Source organism: Athene noctua, chromosome 1, assembly GCF_965140245.1.
Source record: "Athene noctua chromosome 1, bAthNoc1.hap1.1, whole genome shotgun sequence".
Taxonomy (NCBI): domain Eukaryota; kingdom Metazoa; phylum Chordata; class Aves; order Strigiformes; family Strigidae; genus Athene; species Athene noctua.
The window spans coordinates 226,833,379-226,851,091 of NC_134037.1; the positions used below are offsets into that span (position 1 = coordinate 226,833,379).

General features: G+C 40.7%; 1 protein-coding gene across 1 annotated transcript; it reads left to right on the plus strand.

The window, feature by feature from the left end:
• The first annotated feature begins 2,453 nt into the window (after positions 1–2,453).
• Positions 2,454–7,792, plus strand: PCDH20 (protocadherin 20). Its single transcript, XM_074931216.1, has 2 exons — positions 2,454–2,547; positions 3,676–7,792. Exons 1-2 carry the CDS (start codon positions 2,497–2,499, stop codon positions 6,376–6,378), a joined length of 2,754 nt encoding a protein of 917 aa, XP_074787317.1. The 5' UTR covers positions 2,454–2,496; the 3' UTR covers positions 6,379–7,792.
• Positions 7,793–17,713: the final 9,921 nt, after the last annotated feature.

Here is a 17,713-nt window from a genome sequence, read left to right on the forward strand (position 1 = left end):
CTACCAGGGGCCTCAGGGAAATGTAGTGGCTGTGATGGTTAAGAGTGATATAGTAATAGGTCAGTAATTTCAAGAGCGTAAAAGGAAAGGGAGATAAACTGAGACATCAGGGGGAAAAAAAAAAAAAGACAATTTTATAGGGACTTCAGATTCATTCGTAAGGAGACTACTGATTCACTAAAACCAAGATTATAATCAGTCTATGAAATTCAAACTCCACATAAATCAGTGTCAAAATCTGACTGAAATCCAAATGAGTCAATATTTCTCTGTTGAAATGAATAAAATTAGAGCAGATGTGAGTCAACTAAAAGCATCTGTCATGTCCTGCTAAACTAACTAAAAGAGGATCGAGTTTATGGGCACATTTCACACGGAGCAATCTGAGGAACAGTGAACATGGATGAGAATTTAGTAAAGGACTTGGGAATTTGATTTCTCTCCTAAATGATACATGTTTGCTCTGAACTGTAAATACTGTATTGCCTGTTCTATTTGTGCTAGAATTGAATGGTAAAGATATAAAGAATTTATAAGGGCAGTACATACTGAGTGGTTTCTAAACTCTAGAGATTAGTGAGTAATAAATATAAACCAGGCCTTTCTTTAGTACCTTAATGTTCTACTGTTTAAGTCATATATGACTATTGTGCTTACGTCATTTTGGGGATGAAATGAATATTAAAATCATGGTATGTTTCGAAGAGGTCCACTGAATAAAACTGAGCCTGTTTCCGCTGCCAGTGACTTTAACATGAATGGAGCAAAACTCATAATTCGGACAAACATTATTGCACTATTTATACTTCAAGGATGGAAGATATGAGACAAAGGCATTAATATGATTTGTTTACAGCCCTGGACAAAGTCAGTCTTGGTGGTTTTTGTTTCTATTATGTTCTGTTCTGTCCTATTCTATTCTGTTCTATTAAATTCAGCTTGTGCCACTGCCCTTATCCTCACAACATCCAGCAGTATGTTCTGTATTTTTCATGTATTATTTGCTTTTGAAAGATGCAGTATTACAAAAGACTTGGGCATGAGGCTGGTTTTGGTTTGGGATTCTAATTACCTTTTTTTTTGTTTCTACATATTGGATTGGATGTGGAGTTTGTCTCAAGCAGCTGTAGAAGGAAAAGAAAAGAGTATTTTTTGACTGAAGGTAAAATTTTTGTTGTCCTGTATGTTTTTAATACCTAAACTGAGATCAAATACCTGCACACTGTGCTTGCCATGGAGTGTGGAGATGTTCAAGGTGGTCTTCAGACCCTGTGATTTAGACAGTTCAGCCTCCTCCTTTGTGAAGGGCAGCTCCACTGTGCTTGACAAATGCAGCTGCCTACCAGAGTCCCAAAACTTGAACTCTCACCAGTAGCCGGGAGCCAGACCACTGAACGCTTTAAGGTTAAAGACAGATATCTCAGATTCCATGTGAGAACTTGCAGAGAGCCAATGTAAGGAACACAGGGCAGGGCAAGTTATCTATCTTTTTCATAGTACAAGGTGTCCAGGAAATGTGTAATTGGTCTTGAGCTATCCCCATCCCTGGAGGTGTTTAAGAGTCAGGTCGACTTAGCGCTGAGGGATATGGTGTAGTTGGGAGCTGTTAATGTTAGGTTGATGGTTGGACTGGATGATCTTCAAGGTCTCTTCCAACCTAGACAATTCTGTGATTCTGTGAGCGCTGATAAATTTCATGTCTAGTTCTATGGCAAGTCTTACAGTCTAGCCAACTGTGACTGGAGACCATAAAATGAAAGCACATAATTTCCCGCCGCAGGGGTCCTTCGGGTTACTGGCCAGCTTGAAACTGCAGTTGCTGCTCTAATTCGGCAGGACGCGCACCTTCCACCAACCAAACACTTGCGAACTCCATGAAACACTTACATCCATTTCGTGCAGACACAAGCTGCTCACCACTCCTCGGGGCTCGGCAACGCTCCTTTAAACCCAGGCAGCTTTACATTCTCGCTTTGACCGCTGACACCCACATCACAAGATCTTCCCACAGAGGGATAAGACGATTTTTTAATTTTTTTTTTTCCCCCACATGAAGTTTCCAGACTGGAGTACCTTCTTCCCCTGATCCTAGTGCTACACACACGCACGCACACACACACACACACACACGCGCGCACACACACACACACGCGCGCACACACACACACGCTCGCCTGCCCGCGGCGCTGCCGCAGCCCCCCCGGGTGCTCCCCCCGCCGCCCCCCCTCGCCGTGCCCGTGACTACTGGCCAGGCCCCCCCTCTCCTACCCGCCGGCCCCCCCTCTCCTACCCGCTCCGCGGCGGCGGCCTCGGGAGCGGAGGGGGAGTGTCCGGGGCGGCGCGCACGGCCCAGCCCGGCCCAGCCCAGCCCAGCGCGGCGGCGGCGGCGGCGGCGGCGGGGCAATGGGCAGCCGCGGGCAGGAGCGGCGCCGGGCGAGCGGCGGAGCGGGCGCGCTGCGAGGGCGCAGCCGGCGGCGGCGGCGGCAGCGGCCGGGCATGGGGCCCCCGGGCAGCCGCGGCAGCACCACCGCCCGCGGCAGCCTGCAGGTGAGGGATGGGGCGGCGGGGGGAGAGGCGCCGCGCTCTTCCCTACATCCCCCCCCCCAACCCGACTTCGCACGCAGCAGCAAAATTGGAAAAAAAAAACCCAAACATGTATACACACACACACACACACACACACACACATATATATATATATATATATGTGCGTGTGTGCGTGGGTGGTGGTGGTTGGTTTTTCTTTTCTCTCGACTCCGGTCTCCACAGATCAGAGCAGCTGTGAAAAGTTGGTTAGGTTGGGTTTTTTTTTGGTGTTGCTGCTGAGAGCGAGCCGGGAGAAAGGGAAATGGGTGGTTAGAATGGGAAAAGGGAGGAAAAATCCCTCCTGGAGACGATGCCCGAAGTTACTTTTGGGGAGCCCGTTTGCATATGCGAGGGGCTGGGGACGCGCTTGCCAAGGCGGGCAACTTCCTTCGCGCAACCTCCCCGCGGCTCCTCGCTTCAACTCGTCGTTTCAGGCGGCAGGCGGGGGGGGACCCCGCCGGGGCGGCGTGGGGGCGGTGCGGGGCTCCGCCGGGACCCGCGGGCACTGCGCGGTGCGGGCCGCGTCCTCGCTGCACGGCAGGGCCCGTGGGCATGCGGGATGAACGGGATCTGGGACGGGGCGAGGGGGTGGGGGGTGTGAGAGACAGGGGGACGCGTTTCACATCGCTGCTGTGGAAAGGGAAGGGGGCGAGGAAATGTTTGGGGGTGAGCAGGGGGGTGCCCCGGCTTGGGATGGGCTTGCGGTTGGGAGGGAAGGTGCTGCTGGTGGGAAGGGGGCCGAGCTTGGGGAGGTGTGGGGGAGGCGAAGAGAAGGTGTCACGTCGGGGCGCAAGTGCTGCTGCTGGCGAGGGGGGGAGGCAGGGTGCCCCTGGGCCATCCCTGGCAGTGCGTGTTTGCCGTGGGGAATGCAGCTGGTGCTGCCCGGAGGGTACAGATGGCGATGCCCTGGAAGTAGCTGCTGTACTGGGGGGAGAAGATGGGGGTAGAGGGAGGATGGCTTCATCTTGCAAATGCCGCACTCCCTGCCCGCAGTGGCAGTGGGGAAAGCAGTGGGCAGGGAGGGGGGCTGCCTCTTTCCTCCCCTCCTTCTCTAACACCACCCACACCCCTGTGCCTCTCTCTCCTCAGCACTTGCTCCTCTTCCTGCTCTTCGTTGGACCTTTCAACTGCTTTGCCAGTTACAGCCGTGCCACCGAGCTCTTCTACAGCCTGAACGAGGGGCTGCCGGCCGGGGTGCTCATCGGCAGCCTGGCCCGTGACCTGCGGCTGCCGACAGTTGGTGGGCAGCACCCTATGGCCCCCCAGCCCCCACTCTCCTTCACCCTGGCCTCCCGTGGCTTGGGGGGACAGTATGTGCAGCTGGACAACCGCTCCGGGGAGCTGCACACCTCAGCCGTGGAGATTGACCGGGAAGCTCTGTGTGTGGAGAGCAGTGAGGCCACCATCTTCGGGGGAGCAGCTGCTGCCTCCTCTTCCTCTTCCTCACCCTCATCTGAGTCGTGCCTGCTGCTGCTGGATGTGCTGGTGCTGCCACAGGAGTACTTCCGCCTGGTGAAGGTAAAAATTGCTATCCGGGATGTCAACGACAATGCACCCCGCTTCCCTGTGCCCCACATCCACCTCTCGGTGCCTGAGAATGCACCTGTGAACACCCGCCTGGCTATCGAGCACCCTGCCCTTGACCCCGATGTGGGCACGAACAGTGTCCAGACCTACCGCCTGCGAGATAACTACGGGGTCTTCACCCTGGATGTGGAGGAGAATGAGAGCGGGGAGAGGACTCCCTACCTGATTGTTATGGGGGCTCTAGACAGGGAGACACGCGAGGAGTATGTCACAGTCATTGTTGCTGAGGATGGGGGGACTCCTCCGCTCGTGGGAAGTGCCACCCTCACTATTGACATCAGTGACATCAATGACAATTGCCCCCAGTTCAGCGACTCGCAGCTTAACATCACCCTTTATGGGAATTCCAGCCTAGGGACACACGTGGCCACTGTCCACGCAGTAGACATGGACCTTGGATCCAATGCCCAGATCACCTACTCCTACAGCCAGAAGGTCCCCCAGCCATCCAGAGACTTGTTCCATCTGGACGAAAGCACAGGAGCCATCATGCTCTCCAGTAAAGTTGATGGGGACACTCCAAAGCTTCACAGGCTGATCATACTGGGCAACGGTCCTGGTTGTATCCCTGCCGTGATCACAGTGCTAGTGACCATCATCAAAGTCATGATGAGGCCACCTCAAGTTGTCCCTCGTTTCATAGCTAATGAAGTGGAAGGGGTGGTGTATTTAAAGGAACTGGAGCCTGTCAACACTCCGATAGCGTTTTTTACCATCAAAGACCCTGATGAAAAATACAAAGTCAATTGCCATTTGGATGGTGATGGGCCTTTCAGACTTTCACCATACAAGCCATACAACAATGAATACCTGCTAGAGACCACAAAGCTTTTGGACTACGAGACACAGCAGCTGTATGAAATATCTGTAGTTGCATGGAACTCAGAAGGATTTCATGTCAACAAAATAATCAAAGTACAGGTTCTGGATGACAATGACAACTCGCCAGTTTTCTCTCAACAGCTGATAGAATTATCTATTGAGGAAAACAATGTTCCCAATGCTTTCTTAACCAAACTGCATGCTACTGATGCTGACAGTGGAGAAAGAGGGCAAGTTTCCTATTTCTTAGGCCCTGATGCCCCTTCCTATTTTGCTTTAGATAAAACCACAGGAGTTCTTACCGTTTCCACCCAGCTGGACAGAGAAGAAAAAGAAAAATACAGATATACTGTCAAAGCAGTAGATTCTGGGTTCCCTCCAAGAGAATCAATAGCAACTGTCACCATCACTGTATTGGATAAAAATGATAATAGCCCAAGATTTATCAATAAGGATTTCAGCTTTTTTGTGCCAGAAAACTTTCCAGGTTTTGGTGAAATTGGAGTTATAAGTGTCACAGATGCTGATGCAGGGCAGAATGGATGGGTTGCCCTTTCAGTTCTGAATGGAAGTGATATTTTTGTCATAGACACTGGGAAAGGAGTTTTGAGAGCTAAAGTCTCCCTGGACAGGGAGCAGCAAAGCTCCTACGTTCTGTGGATTGAAGCAGTGGACGGTGGTGATCCTGCCCTGTCTTCTACAGCAAAAATAACTATCCTTCTTCTGGACATAAATGACAACCCCCCTTTGGTCTTGTTTCCTCAATCTAATATGTCTTATTTGCTGGTCCTTCCTTCTACCCTTCCTGGCTCTCCCATCACTGAGGTCTATGCTGTCGATAAGGACACTGGCATGAATGCAGTCATAGCTTACAGCATCATAGGAAGAAGAGGCCCTCGACCGGAGTCATTTAGGATTGATCCTAAAACTGGTAATATCACCTTGGAAGAGTCACTGATGCAAAATGACTATGGGCTCTACCGGCTGCTTGTAAAGGTTAGTGATCACGGCTATCCAGAACCTCTCCATTCCACCGTCATGGTGAACCTTTTCGTCAATGACACTGTTAGCAATGAGAGCTACATTGAAAGTTTGTTAAGAAAGGAGCCTGATATCAGTGTAGAAGAAAAGCAGCCGCAAATTTCCATAGAGCCTGCACATAAAAAAATGGAGTCAGCATCCTGCATGCCTACCTTGGTAGCTCTGTCAATAATAAGCTTGGGTTCAACTGCTTTAGTAACGGGGATGGGCATTTACATCTGTCTAAGAAAAGGGAAAAAGCATCACAGAGCAGATGAAAACTTGGAAGTACAAATCCCATTAAACGGAAGAATTAACCTGCACATGTTGGAGAAGAAACCAATGGAGATTTCTAACATTTGACATTTCTTTGTGGATAAATCCAAGATCTGAAAAACCTTAGACAACTCTGAAACATGTAACCGTGGGTTGTTTTGACAGAGGTTGTAATGAAGGACTGCTAATTTATAACTTAATAATATTATAAATGTAAATAGCTGTTTACAGTTTTTTAAATTCAAATTCAGTGTACAGCTTTTTTTATGAAACCTTAGTAACTAACAGCTAGCACCCTGTCTATAAAAACGTGGGTATCATTTGCAGCTTTCATAAATCAATAAGATCAGTGATCATAAAAAAGAGGAAGGTAAAATGATTCTTTAAACTCAAGTTTTAAGTCTTTTTAACCACAAGAGGGCATCAGATGCTCCTGAGCAGGGAACTGTTCGAGGTACTGTCCATGAGATAAACACAGAGTATATTTTAAATATATTGGTTTTAATATAAAATACACATTGGCATACAGACATATAACCACAAGAAAAAGAAATGTCTGTCCCGATGTATGTATAATTAAAAGAATAAAGACATTAAAATGCACTAGTAATAAAAAAAAAAAAAAACAAAAACAAACAAACAAACAGAATGTTTATTACCTCACAAGTAAAGCTTATACAGTAGGATAGAAAAGGCATTAACAAGAAGTGCAATTCCTGTTGAGCAAGAATGCAAGATATTGTAATGAGAATATGAACTGTTGTGACATATCATCTTTCATTTACTCCAGATCTCACACACATTATCATTTGCTCCAGCAATCTGCTGGTCATTTTTATGGAAAAATTATATTTAACATTTCCTACAGCAAACAATGACAGAACCCCATGCTCATTCTCGTAAACATGCCAGATGCAAGGAAGCAAGGGAATGGCTAAATCTTTAGTTGTCACAGAAGTGGTGATATTTTTTGTACTTTGAGCAATCTGTCAGTAGTACTCCATCAGTTGGTTGTGTAATAGATTTTTTCATGTGCTACTTCTGAATCTGATCTGCCAGATGAAAACAAAAATCACTTCATATGCTAAGGAATTATAGGACTTAGTTTATTCTGACTGTTGCTCCTTTCTGGATTGGTATTTCATGTGAAAGATCTTGTTTCTGACTTTTGGCAACCATTCCTGGCTCCTTTTCATTGGCTTTGATTTTGGATTAGATCCAAAATCTAACTTGTAAGACTGGTGGCATATTTTCTTGATAATTTATTCTTTGCTGTATCCTCTGCAACAAAGCAGCAGGTTTATTGGTGATGTATCACTTTCACTTCATTTTTAGAGCTGAGAACTATCTTTTGTATGATGATTACTTCGAATTTCTCTGTGTGAACAAGATAAATTAGTGTTATGCTTAAAACTGATTATTTTGATTTCTGGTATCATATGTCTGTAATGTACCAAAAGTGTTTATATGTCTGCAAATTAAAGCTATATATTTTCATAATAACTCATTTTCTGTCTCTCTTCTAGAATTCTAATTATAAAGCTAAAGATTATTTTAGTTATAAGAAATGTGTATTTCATAAATGCTTAGGTGCTGGCTATTTTGTCTGATGTGTCATAATACTTCCCAAAATTAGTACACTTCAAAATCATTAATAAGAGTTTATGCTGTACTTCTTGAAGTTACTGGCAAAGGCAATTGTATTTCAGCTGATATAAGTGGGGCGGCAGCTGATGCCTACTTTAAAAGTAGGGAATGCATTCAGAAGCAGTTTTTGATTTTTCTGTCTGTGACTGGTACATTACTTCACCTTGAGCCGACTGAAATGTTGGAGCTTCGTATAGATACTGGTTGTCCTTAGCCTGAGTATTAACATAATGCCCAGATTTTACCATTCTACCTGTAAGAAATAGCTATTTCATTAGGTTGGAATATTTTCTGTTTATGCAGTTTGATAGCTGTGTTTCATGAAAAATTAATTCAGCCCGTCAGAGGCTTGTGGTTAATCACCTTTTAAATTTATTTTTGTATTATTAAAATATGAAAATGGTACGTATGCCTGAAATGCATGTCACAGGGAGACATTGTTTATTATCTCTGAAGAAGAATTACATTAATTCTTCAGAAATGGCTTCAGTATTACAGGTGCTCTGTATTGTTGTGGTGCAGAAGCCAGCTCCTCTGCATTTTTTTCTCCAGTAAGGAGACAAGGTAACTGAAAGAAAGACAGGATTCTTTTCATTGCACTTCTTTTGAATTAGCAGTCCAGTATCTTCTCAAGACAATTTAAACAGGAGCAAACCCAAGACTTAAGAAATACAATAAAACCATAAGCAGGATCCTTCACTGTGTGTTCGTGTGACACTGGGCAGATATTTTTATTCAGGCTTGACAAATACATAGTCCTGAACCTGTTTGATTAAGCTTACTGAGTTTAAATGTGCTGTTCTTGTTGCCTTTTTTGTTGTTGTTGTTGGCTTGTTTAGTTCAATCACATTCCTAATGCATAATAAAATATAATGGCATGAGCCTGTTAAAACCAAAGTACTGCTCATGAAGCATTTCACACACTTAGTTTTCTACATATTTAAAGAAAATTGATTTGAAATCATACCTTCAGCCATACTGCCACCACTACTTGTGAAAAAGACTTTACCCTGAATAATATTTCATAGAATAAGAGCACATTCTTGCCTTCCTGTGAATAGCCTACGGGTAGGTAATGTCACTGAAGATGGCAAAATATGCAGAGTGAGTTGATTTTTTTCAATTCCATATTTTGTGTTACTTAAAAAAAACATAGAGCTGGTAGCAGCAAGTAATAAGCATGATATTTAAGCCTGCAATGTTAAGCCTAACAGTGCTTAAAAAAATAAAACAGGAACCTTAAATTCATAGAACCTGTGAATTTCTTCTCAAAAAAATGCTCTCAGTAGAAAAATGCGTGATACTGGCTATGTAACAAACATTCCTGTGACGTTGCTGTTTCCAAACTATCCCTTACTTAAATCCCTTTCACATGAAAACACATTTTTAATGAGTATAACTGAAGTAAATTAGACTCAGATATAAAAGGCCTATTTTATTTCCACCTTGTGCAGCGCACTTGCCAAAATATATGCAAATCTTGTCGACAGTGGTAGTTGAGCTGGCACAAAAATAAATGACTCATTCATTTACAGTATCCATTGAACAATCTTAGAGCAAGTGGGTGCTCTTTGTTTATTTTTATAAAAAATGAGATTGTCCTAAGCTTTGTATTGCCAAAGCTTCCTAAACTTGCCATGCAAACACTTTTTCATTAGGAATAACAAAATAAAAAATAAAAGACAAGAAATGGGCAGCAAGCCCAGTGGCAGTGGACAAAGAAAATCAGCTCAGTCTTCTCTTTCTGTTTCATTTTATTCTTTTTAAGAGAACTCTTTGAAGTTACTGTTTTGATGCAGAATTAACCTAACACCTGGCTGAGTATCAGTAAAGGATGAGGTCTGAAAGTGGAAGAGCACATTGCTTTTTCTTATGTGAAAATTCAGAAAACGATTGGCCTTTTAAGTCCATTTTTCACTACCAAGATTCAAACATGCAACTGTGCCAGAGTCTACTGAGAACAATGTAAAAAGCTCTCACTATCTTAATAGGACATCCAGAGAGAGGTACAGTGTTAGAGCAAAACTTGGCCTCCCTGAAACCAGTGACAAACCACTGACTGTTGACTTTAGTTTCACTGTACGTTTTTTGTCCCCAACAGCTATTTGGAGAATGTTTCATTAAAAATACTCAAACATATGAAGAGAATGGGTAATCCATGACTAGCATTTCACCTCCTCATTCAAAGCAATGAACTCTTAGGGAGTTGCAGTGGCCAGCATCACAAAAACACCTTGCAGTTCACCATAAATGGAGATATACAGCATATCCGCCACAAAGAAATCATCAGCTGAATACAAAGAGCATTTCTTTTCATGATTCAGGTGTATTATCAGAGCCACGCAGGAAGCTTCCCTGTACTGTGCTCGTTACCAGCTTCTCACAGTCATTAGTTTCTATGTACGTTCCTTCTGACTCATGTAACTTACAGGGGAGAACAAAGCAAAACAATTAATTATGTAATATTAGCCAGCTGAAATGCAAAACTTTGATTTAGACCACTCTTCTTCAGAGATAGGGTTTGAGGAGCTAAGCACATTCATTTTCCTTACCAAAATAATTTTATTTTAAAGATGTCTAGTGACATTTTAAGTGGAAATAAAGATATTCAGCATCTCCACTTCTCATATAGTAGGGTCCTGTAGTCTTCATACACATAGTGGTTGCTCAGACAAATAAAAGTTGTGGGTATTAGTTTTATGCTTTATTTTAGTAGTATGGGAAATGTCCTAAGGAAACTATTCAGAAGCTTCTAACTTCGAGGTTCCTAACATGTTGCTCAGAGCTATGAAATTTCAAATGATTGGCAACATGTCATAATTTACAGTTTTCTGAGTTAAAACATTTACAAAAATACCTGTGCAGGCAGTGTTGCTTTCCTTTTCTGTCTCTATACCAGACTGAACCAGCAGCTAAGAAGATAAAACTACCATCTGCATTCTGAGATGGAGGGATTCAAAGATTTTTGGCTTACAAACAAATGTAAAGTTTAACAGCTCTGTTTTTTACATTATGGACAAGAAAAATGCTTTCAGTCTTATCACCACAGATTGGTAAGCTGCATGCTCTTTCTAACATGCTGTATACAAATGTTTCCATGATGTCTGCTATATTTTCATTCTGGTTTCATCAGGGAATGAATTTTAAAGGCCAAATTTCAGCTTCTAAGTATTTCTGATGACAGAGTACCTTGAACAGGTGCTAAGAAAACATCATTCTGAATGAAGAAATACTGAATTATTTATGATGCATTCAGTCATTCATTCCGCTGCTTGTGAAAACAAATACATGCTTAAGTGTTCGAGTTGCAGGTTTTCATGTTGCTAGCTAATGCTGATGGTAAGTAGTAAGCATTTAACTGAAATACATTGTATGGGATTATTTAAACTATGTTCAAATTGAGAGGACTTGCATTTTAAACATCAAATTGGATGTTGCTCTACTTCCAACATTCCTATCATTGTCAGTTCAATCTTCTGTCCTAACTATTTTGTCTTATTTTCCATCCTCAAAGTTTTGATTAAATATTAATCTTTAGAGCAAGTCAATGAGATGAGAACTCTTACCCCTTTATGCAGAACAGTTTGATTCCTCTGCCTATGTGTCAGCATCTAGTGCTACATGAGATGCCTTAAGGTATCCCCCCTGGCCTCCAGGTGAGAGTCTGGAAGAGTTCAGGTTTTCCATCAGTGAACTACAATGTCTGCCAGCCCACTGTGGATGCTTTGGATATTTTAGGAGGAGTTCACTAAACACCTGTGTGTGTTGAAGTGAGTCACCAGTGGTGTGATTTAGCTCCATATTTACACATTTATACTGAAATGTCTACAGACAGGTATTGACCAGTGAGTTATAAGCTTCCACTATAGTCTGTGAGTCTGTCTCATCAACACAGTCAACAGAACTAGAGAGTTCTTCAGCTTGCTCTAAAGCAGGCATTCAGGACAAGGTTTAGCTGCTCTGAAAATTAAGTGCTATCGAGAATGCCCTTGAGCATCTCAAACTTCTGCACAAGGCTTTCAGGAAGACTTGTGCCTTTCTAGAATAGTAGCTAGATGCCAAGACTGCAAAGCAGCACCTGAAATGAGATGAGAAAACTATGGATAGGCACGCACGCATATGCCGCTGGTGGTGATGCATCAAGTGTATCAACCTCTCAGCTCCACTGAGTAGAGCTTGACAGACTATAACAGAGATCATACAGAGACATCTGATCCTTAGCATCAGAGCCAAAAAAAGACCCACAAGTCTAAAATGTAACAACTATCATACCTAACTGATAAGCTCTGAAGCCTAAATTCCTCCCATCTTATTTTAGTGATTTAGTGGAGCCATCTGTGCCCTCTGCTGTGAGCAGAGAGATAAAAAATTTTTTTTGCAGGCAGTTCAGGTCTTTGGTAAGCACTGGAGTTGTTTACTTCTCCTCACTAAGTTTACAGATAACTCAAGATAACTAAGATTTTACTTTGTGTTTCAGTCAAAGAAGAGAAATTTGGTCTGTGAAGCAAACTACAGATCACAGTGCTAGGCACTCCAACTAGCATTATAATGCCTGGAGTAAAACTGGTGTCTCAGATGGCACCAGAACAGCCAGTGCTCTGGGGAAGAAGCCACTTGTAGTCAGTGGGGGTGCCTGGAGCTCACATGATTTTAAACTTGTCTTTCAAATACCTTGTTATAGGCTGCAAGGCTCCATCCATTTAGGTTTCACTGTCCAAAGATTCTCATGCCTTTATCCTTTATTTTTAATTCTTTTTCTTGTTATAATACTTCTTTTTTTTTTTCTTTTTTTCTTTTTTTTTTTTTAACTGAATGCAGGTCACTCCTATAGAACACAATAAAAGAAAATGTACCTTTGATTTATATGACTGCAGAGCACTCAGTGAGCAGGTGAGAAAATTTTGTTACTTTCCAGAGAGTGTTCCCAATTGTGTCTTTGGAGGAGATGCTAAAGGCATCTCTTGGTAAAGACACTGTCCAGCCTTCTTATGGAAACTGAGTTATTGTGTTTAATACAAAGATGCAAATGTCAAAATCTTCCAAGGCTGATGAGACACAATCATGAATGCCTACTAGATAGGCATTCCAAGGAACTGGAGATACTTGTCCTCGAAAGGGTGCTCCAGGAACTTTCAACAGTTCAACCTGTTCTTTAAACAATTGGTGGGGGTGGAGCAGTGAGAAAAATGGGGAAAACACAGTCCTGCTCTCTTTCCTCCATGATGAACAGCTTTCGGTATTTAAAAAAAAATAATAATAATTTTGAAACAATTACCTCATTAGATCCTTCTCAGAGGTATTAGTGTCCTCACAGTTCAGAATAATTTCAATCCTATTCTCTTTATTCATGTTGTAATCCTATTAAAATTGCAGTCTCAAGAAAATTATGTGGTAGAAGTTGGTCTTCCTCTGCCTAAGGCTCTGTTTTCTGAGGAATGTATTTATAAAGAGTCTGTCTGACAATCAGAGTACAAAGCAGAACTACTTCTCAGGATGTGTTTTACTTCAGAAAAGACTGAAGTAGAAAAGAGCAGAAGACGGCAAAAATAAATAAATGCAGTCAAAATAAAAGGGCCTTTTACAAAGATTGCATGTGGAAAACAAAAACTGGTCAAAAACAATATAAAGAATTGTTCTGGTTCTGGATTTACTGTGTATTATCAGCAGTGTTAATGGTCCCCATGCAGTAATATCCCTTTTCTTGTCCTGTAAGGATGAGAGCTTGTTGCAGAGCACTGGGATTTCCTGTCACAAAGTACTAACACAAAATACATTAAAAACTGATTCTCATTGTCAGCAGGTCAAAGCTGTACAGAGAAATAAAGTCTTTGAGTAGAATATCTTTAAAGTGTCTGTTTCATTATGATAACAGTATTTTCTTTTTATGGTGATTTTCTGTAGTGTTATTACATTGGGTGCATTCATTATTGCTAACTCAGGACAAAAAGATCTTATTAGAAACATTTGCATCTTTTTAGCTAAAATAAAAGCTGATACTGTGACATAATGTTTCCAGTGAATGCTGTTAATGAAATGAGATTTTTTTTGTGACAATACACAAATAGCAGACATGCTTCTGTTCTCACTTACCTAAAATGCATAATGACAAGATAACCTTCCTCTTCATCTTTGTAAACGGAATAAACATTTCATTACAGTAGGAAGAAGAGGGTTCTGGTATTAACACTGTTAACACAATGTTGATCATGTAGATGGTTTTTACTGAAGTGTATTCAAATGTTTGCTTTGCATATTCATCTAGAAGTCATCTATGTGTTTTGAGGGTGTCTCTTTTTTTTTTTTATCTTTATAAGTCATAAGAGAAAAGCAAAGGCCACACAGTTGTATTGGTGTTCTCTTTTATTTATTACTGTTTACCAAACTAAGTTTAGCTGAACTGAAAACACAAGAATGCCCATCTTTAACTAACTTTTCTTTAGATTTGAATTTCATTTTCAGAAACACCATATATAAGGTTATACACCTAAATGGTAGATACGTGAATATCTGAAACTAAAACAAGCAAGCATGGAGGAAAAATAAATGTTTTGGAGTATAATTCAATCTTGAAAGTTCAGCATAACATAACTAATGTATTAAGCTCCTCGAGGATGTTTTTCAGTATGCTCAGACAAAATGAAAACAATTCTGTACCTTCAGCTGTATGTTCTTAGGACACATCCACAGAGTCTTTGCTGCAGTCCTTTCAGGAGGTGAGTAGCCTCATCTCTCACTAATGTAAATCCAGTTTAAAAGTGTTTGAGTGTGTATATTAAACTATAGTATAATATGCAAAAATCAAACTAGCCAACACTGTTCATCCCCATTACAGCTGCTCTGAAAACATCAAAATTGAAATGTTAAAGGGTCAGAATATTTTTATTGATTGTAAATGTTTTCTATTACCTTTGATATTGAAACTGAATCTTTCATCATCTATCCAACAGTAATTTTACTTGAGAGAATGCATTGGACAAATAGCTTAACAAGATTTTGATCACTTACAAAATGTTTGAACAAAATCTCCAATAATTTTTTCTGCATGATTTTAGCTTTTGAAATAAAAACAGTATTAAAGCCCAATATTTTTTTCCGCATGTTATTATCAGCTATGTTACAGCATAAGAAGGGTATTACAGAGCATTCAAAGATTTTTCTCTTAATACGGTTTTCATAGCGTTTGCTAATATATAGTGTTTTTACAAATACACTTGTAAATTTTGTCTTGAAATTTAATGAAATTACAAACTAATGAAGGCAGAGATTTAAGGTTTAACAACATCTAGAAATACCAAGTCATGAGTGATTCCCAGCTCACATTCATGCAACCTAAACTTCAGGCATCTGTATAAACAAGTTAGGATTGCTTCTGTAGTCAAGGCAACTCTAGAAACTGCTCACTGAGAATGCAGATGGCTTATAACAGTGCCTACATTGCTCTCAGTTCACTCTAGAGAGACATTACAGCAGAGCCCTCGCAAAGGTACCTTAGTTAAATATCTCAAATTAAATAGAGTGAATCCAGACTGTACTAGAATAAGAGATGGCCAAGTATTTTATTTCCCTTTCCCAGTTACAGTAGGTGGGAAGCACTCCTAAAGCATTGCAGCATATAAAACCTCTATGCACATTGAGACAACGTCCTTTTCTGAATATGGAAGTTTGTGTGTGTGTTTGTTTTTCACTTTAATCTTTAAGTGTGGAAGGAAATTTCTTTGGAGTGATGGGGACAGCTGAATTTGACAAAACTGACACTTTTTTTTGCCATGTCACTTGCTGTTTGTAAAAACGAGTACCACAAATCTTAAAAAGAATGAAATATAACAGACATAGAGGCAATGAAAGGAGTCTCTTTCCTACTCTGTCTTTCCAAGTCTGCAGGTGATAGATTACAGTGTGCTGAGTATGCAGTTCTTCAGTGGAAGTTGTATATGTGATAAGAAATGCTGTGTGGGAATGACAAAACCAATATGTGAAAATATGCAGAAGGGAAGTGAAAAAAATGTCTTCTAGCCTAATAAAAATGCACGTATTCCTGGTAAGATTTTGAACTGTTGCATGGGTCAAATAGAGCACAACAGTTTATAGCATCATTACCTCTTAAGCAAATATCAGAAAGTCATAGGCAAAATTAGGTGAGCCCTTTTACTTTGAAGGTAAAGACTATTGAGAAATAATTTACTTGAATTCGGGATACTTTTGAATTGAGTGTTCTACAAGATGACCTCGTGAAAAAAAAAACAATTTGATATATGAAATCTATCTTCACAAGACATGCAATTTTTACAAACTGTTTCAAGATAATGTTTGACAATAAACTACTGCAAAATTGAACACTTATATACAGTGTTGTGGGGTTCTGATCACTTGTCATCGACTTCAAGGAACTAAAAAATTTAAAAATCTAGCATAGTAAACGATTTGAAATATCTGAAATGTATTAAAGTCAGTAAAAGGAACTGTAAGAACCTTTTGAGCACATCCTCTAAGGGTCAAACTCAAATCACCTCTTAGAATAATATGCATTAGGCTACATTTCACTGAAATTTGGACACATGATTACTTTATCAGATTTTTTTTTAAAGCCATGAATAATTTTTATTGAAACAGATACTCTCCCCCCCCCCAAAAAAAGAAAAAAAAAAAAGCCAAGAAATTAGATGTAGCTAGGAGAAATGAAACAGATTGCTCTAGTAACAAAAAATAAACAACAAAAAGAGTGAACAGTATCAGCAGAAATGAAAGTAGAGAAGGTACCAAAAGGTATCAGGTGAACAAGTGTTGGTAAAGTGAGGCAGGAACAGAAAAAACTTAAGTTTTTTAAGAATTCATGTGTAAATAAATAAAAAAAAAAGTCAAGAATTATACACCCAAATGCATGTGGAATCTTTTTTCCCTCTAGCTTATAGGACTGCCACCTTAATTTCAAGTGTTCTATATATCACTTCGTTGATGTGTTCACTCTCCTTTGACTTCTCAAAAAGTTTTTTCTTTGATATATAGGGACGTGGTCTCTCATCATTTGTTAATCAGATGTTTGTGACCTCTTTCAAGTAATAAATATAGCTGAAGATCAAAAGATAGATATGTTCTCTAGTGAAATAGCAGACATATGCTTAAGAACTGAAACTCCCAGGAGAAAATAATTCAACAGATGGAAGAGTTAACACAGGCAGAGGTGAGACATGTAACTAGAATAGAATAAAGATATTGCTGTAAGAATTAAATACGTTATTATTAGTGTACAATGAATAAAACTTCAGTAGGCCATGAAATAAAAGCAAACCAACAAAATTTTTATAGATATTTCCTGGCTTAGGTGAGATGCATTTTCCTTTGAGAATCTAGCTGCTAAAAAAGTGACTTTGGACACCCAACTATTAGCTTAACTTGATAACTTGAACTTAGCTGAAATTTCTTAAACACATTAGTCCAAAAAATACTTTTTAAGGCACAGATACACAAAACTTCCATAGCAGAAGCTGGTTCTTTCTTCCACTTAAGAGCACAGAGATGCTCCAGACTACTCTTGTAGCTTTTTAATAATATGTATCCACTGCATTTGCATCCTTTGAGCATTGTCTGTATATCTGGGACTCTGAATCACTGCTGCTCCCTAAAATAATGTTGCATCTATTGAACTGCAGTAGAGAGAGGAATTCTCATTCATCTGTTAATGAGTAGTGAGAAAGAAAAAAGACTATTTATTTATTCCATGAGGATTAAAATGTATTTTCCATAACAAACAGAATACTGAACAACAGATACCAGAGAT

What these genes read in the sequence shown, in the direction of transcription:
- PCDH20 (XM_074931216.1), top strand. Translation starts at nt 2,497, where the DNA reads ATGGGGCCCCCGGGCAGCCGCGGCAGCACCACCGCCCGCGGCAGCCTG. An exon ending in CCGCCCGCGGCAGCCTGCAG is followed by an intron (nt 2,548 to 3,675) that starts GTGAGGGATGGG and finishes CTCTCTCCTCAG; the next exon opens with CACTTGCTCCTCTTCCTGCT.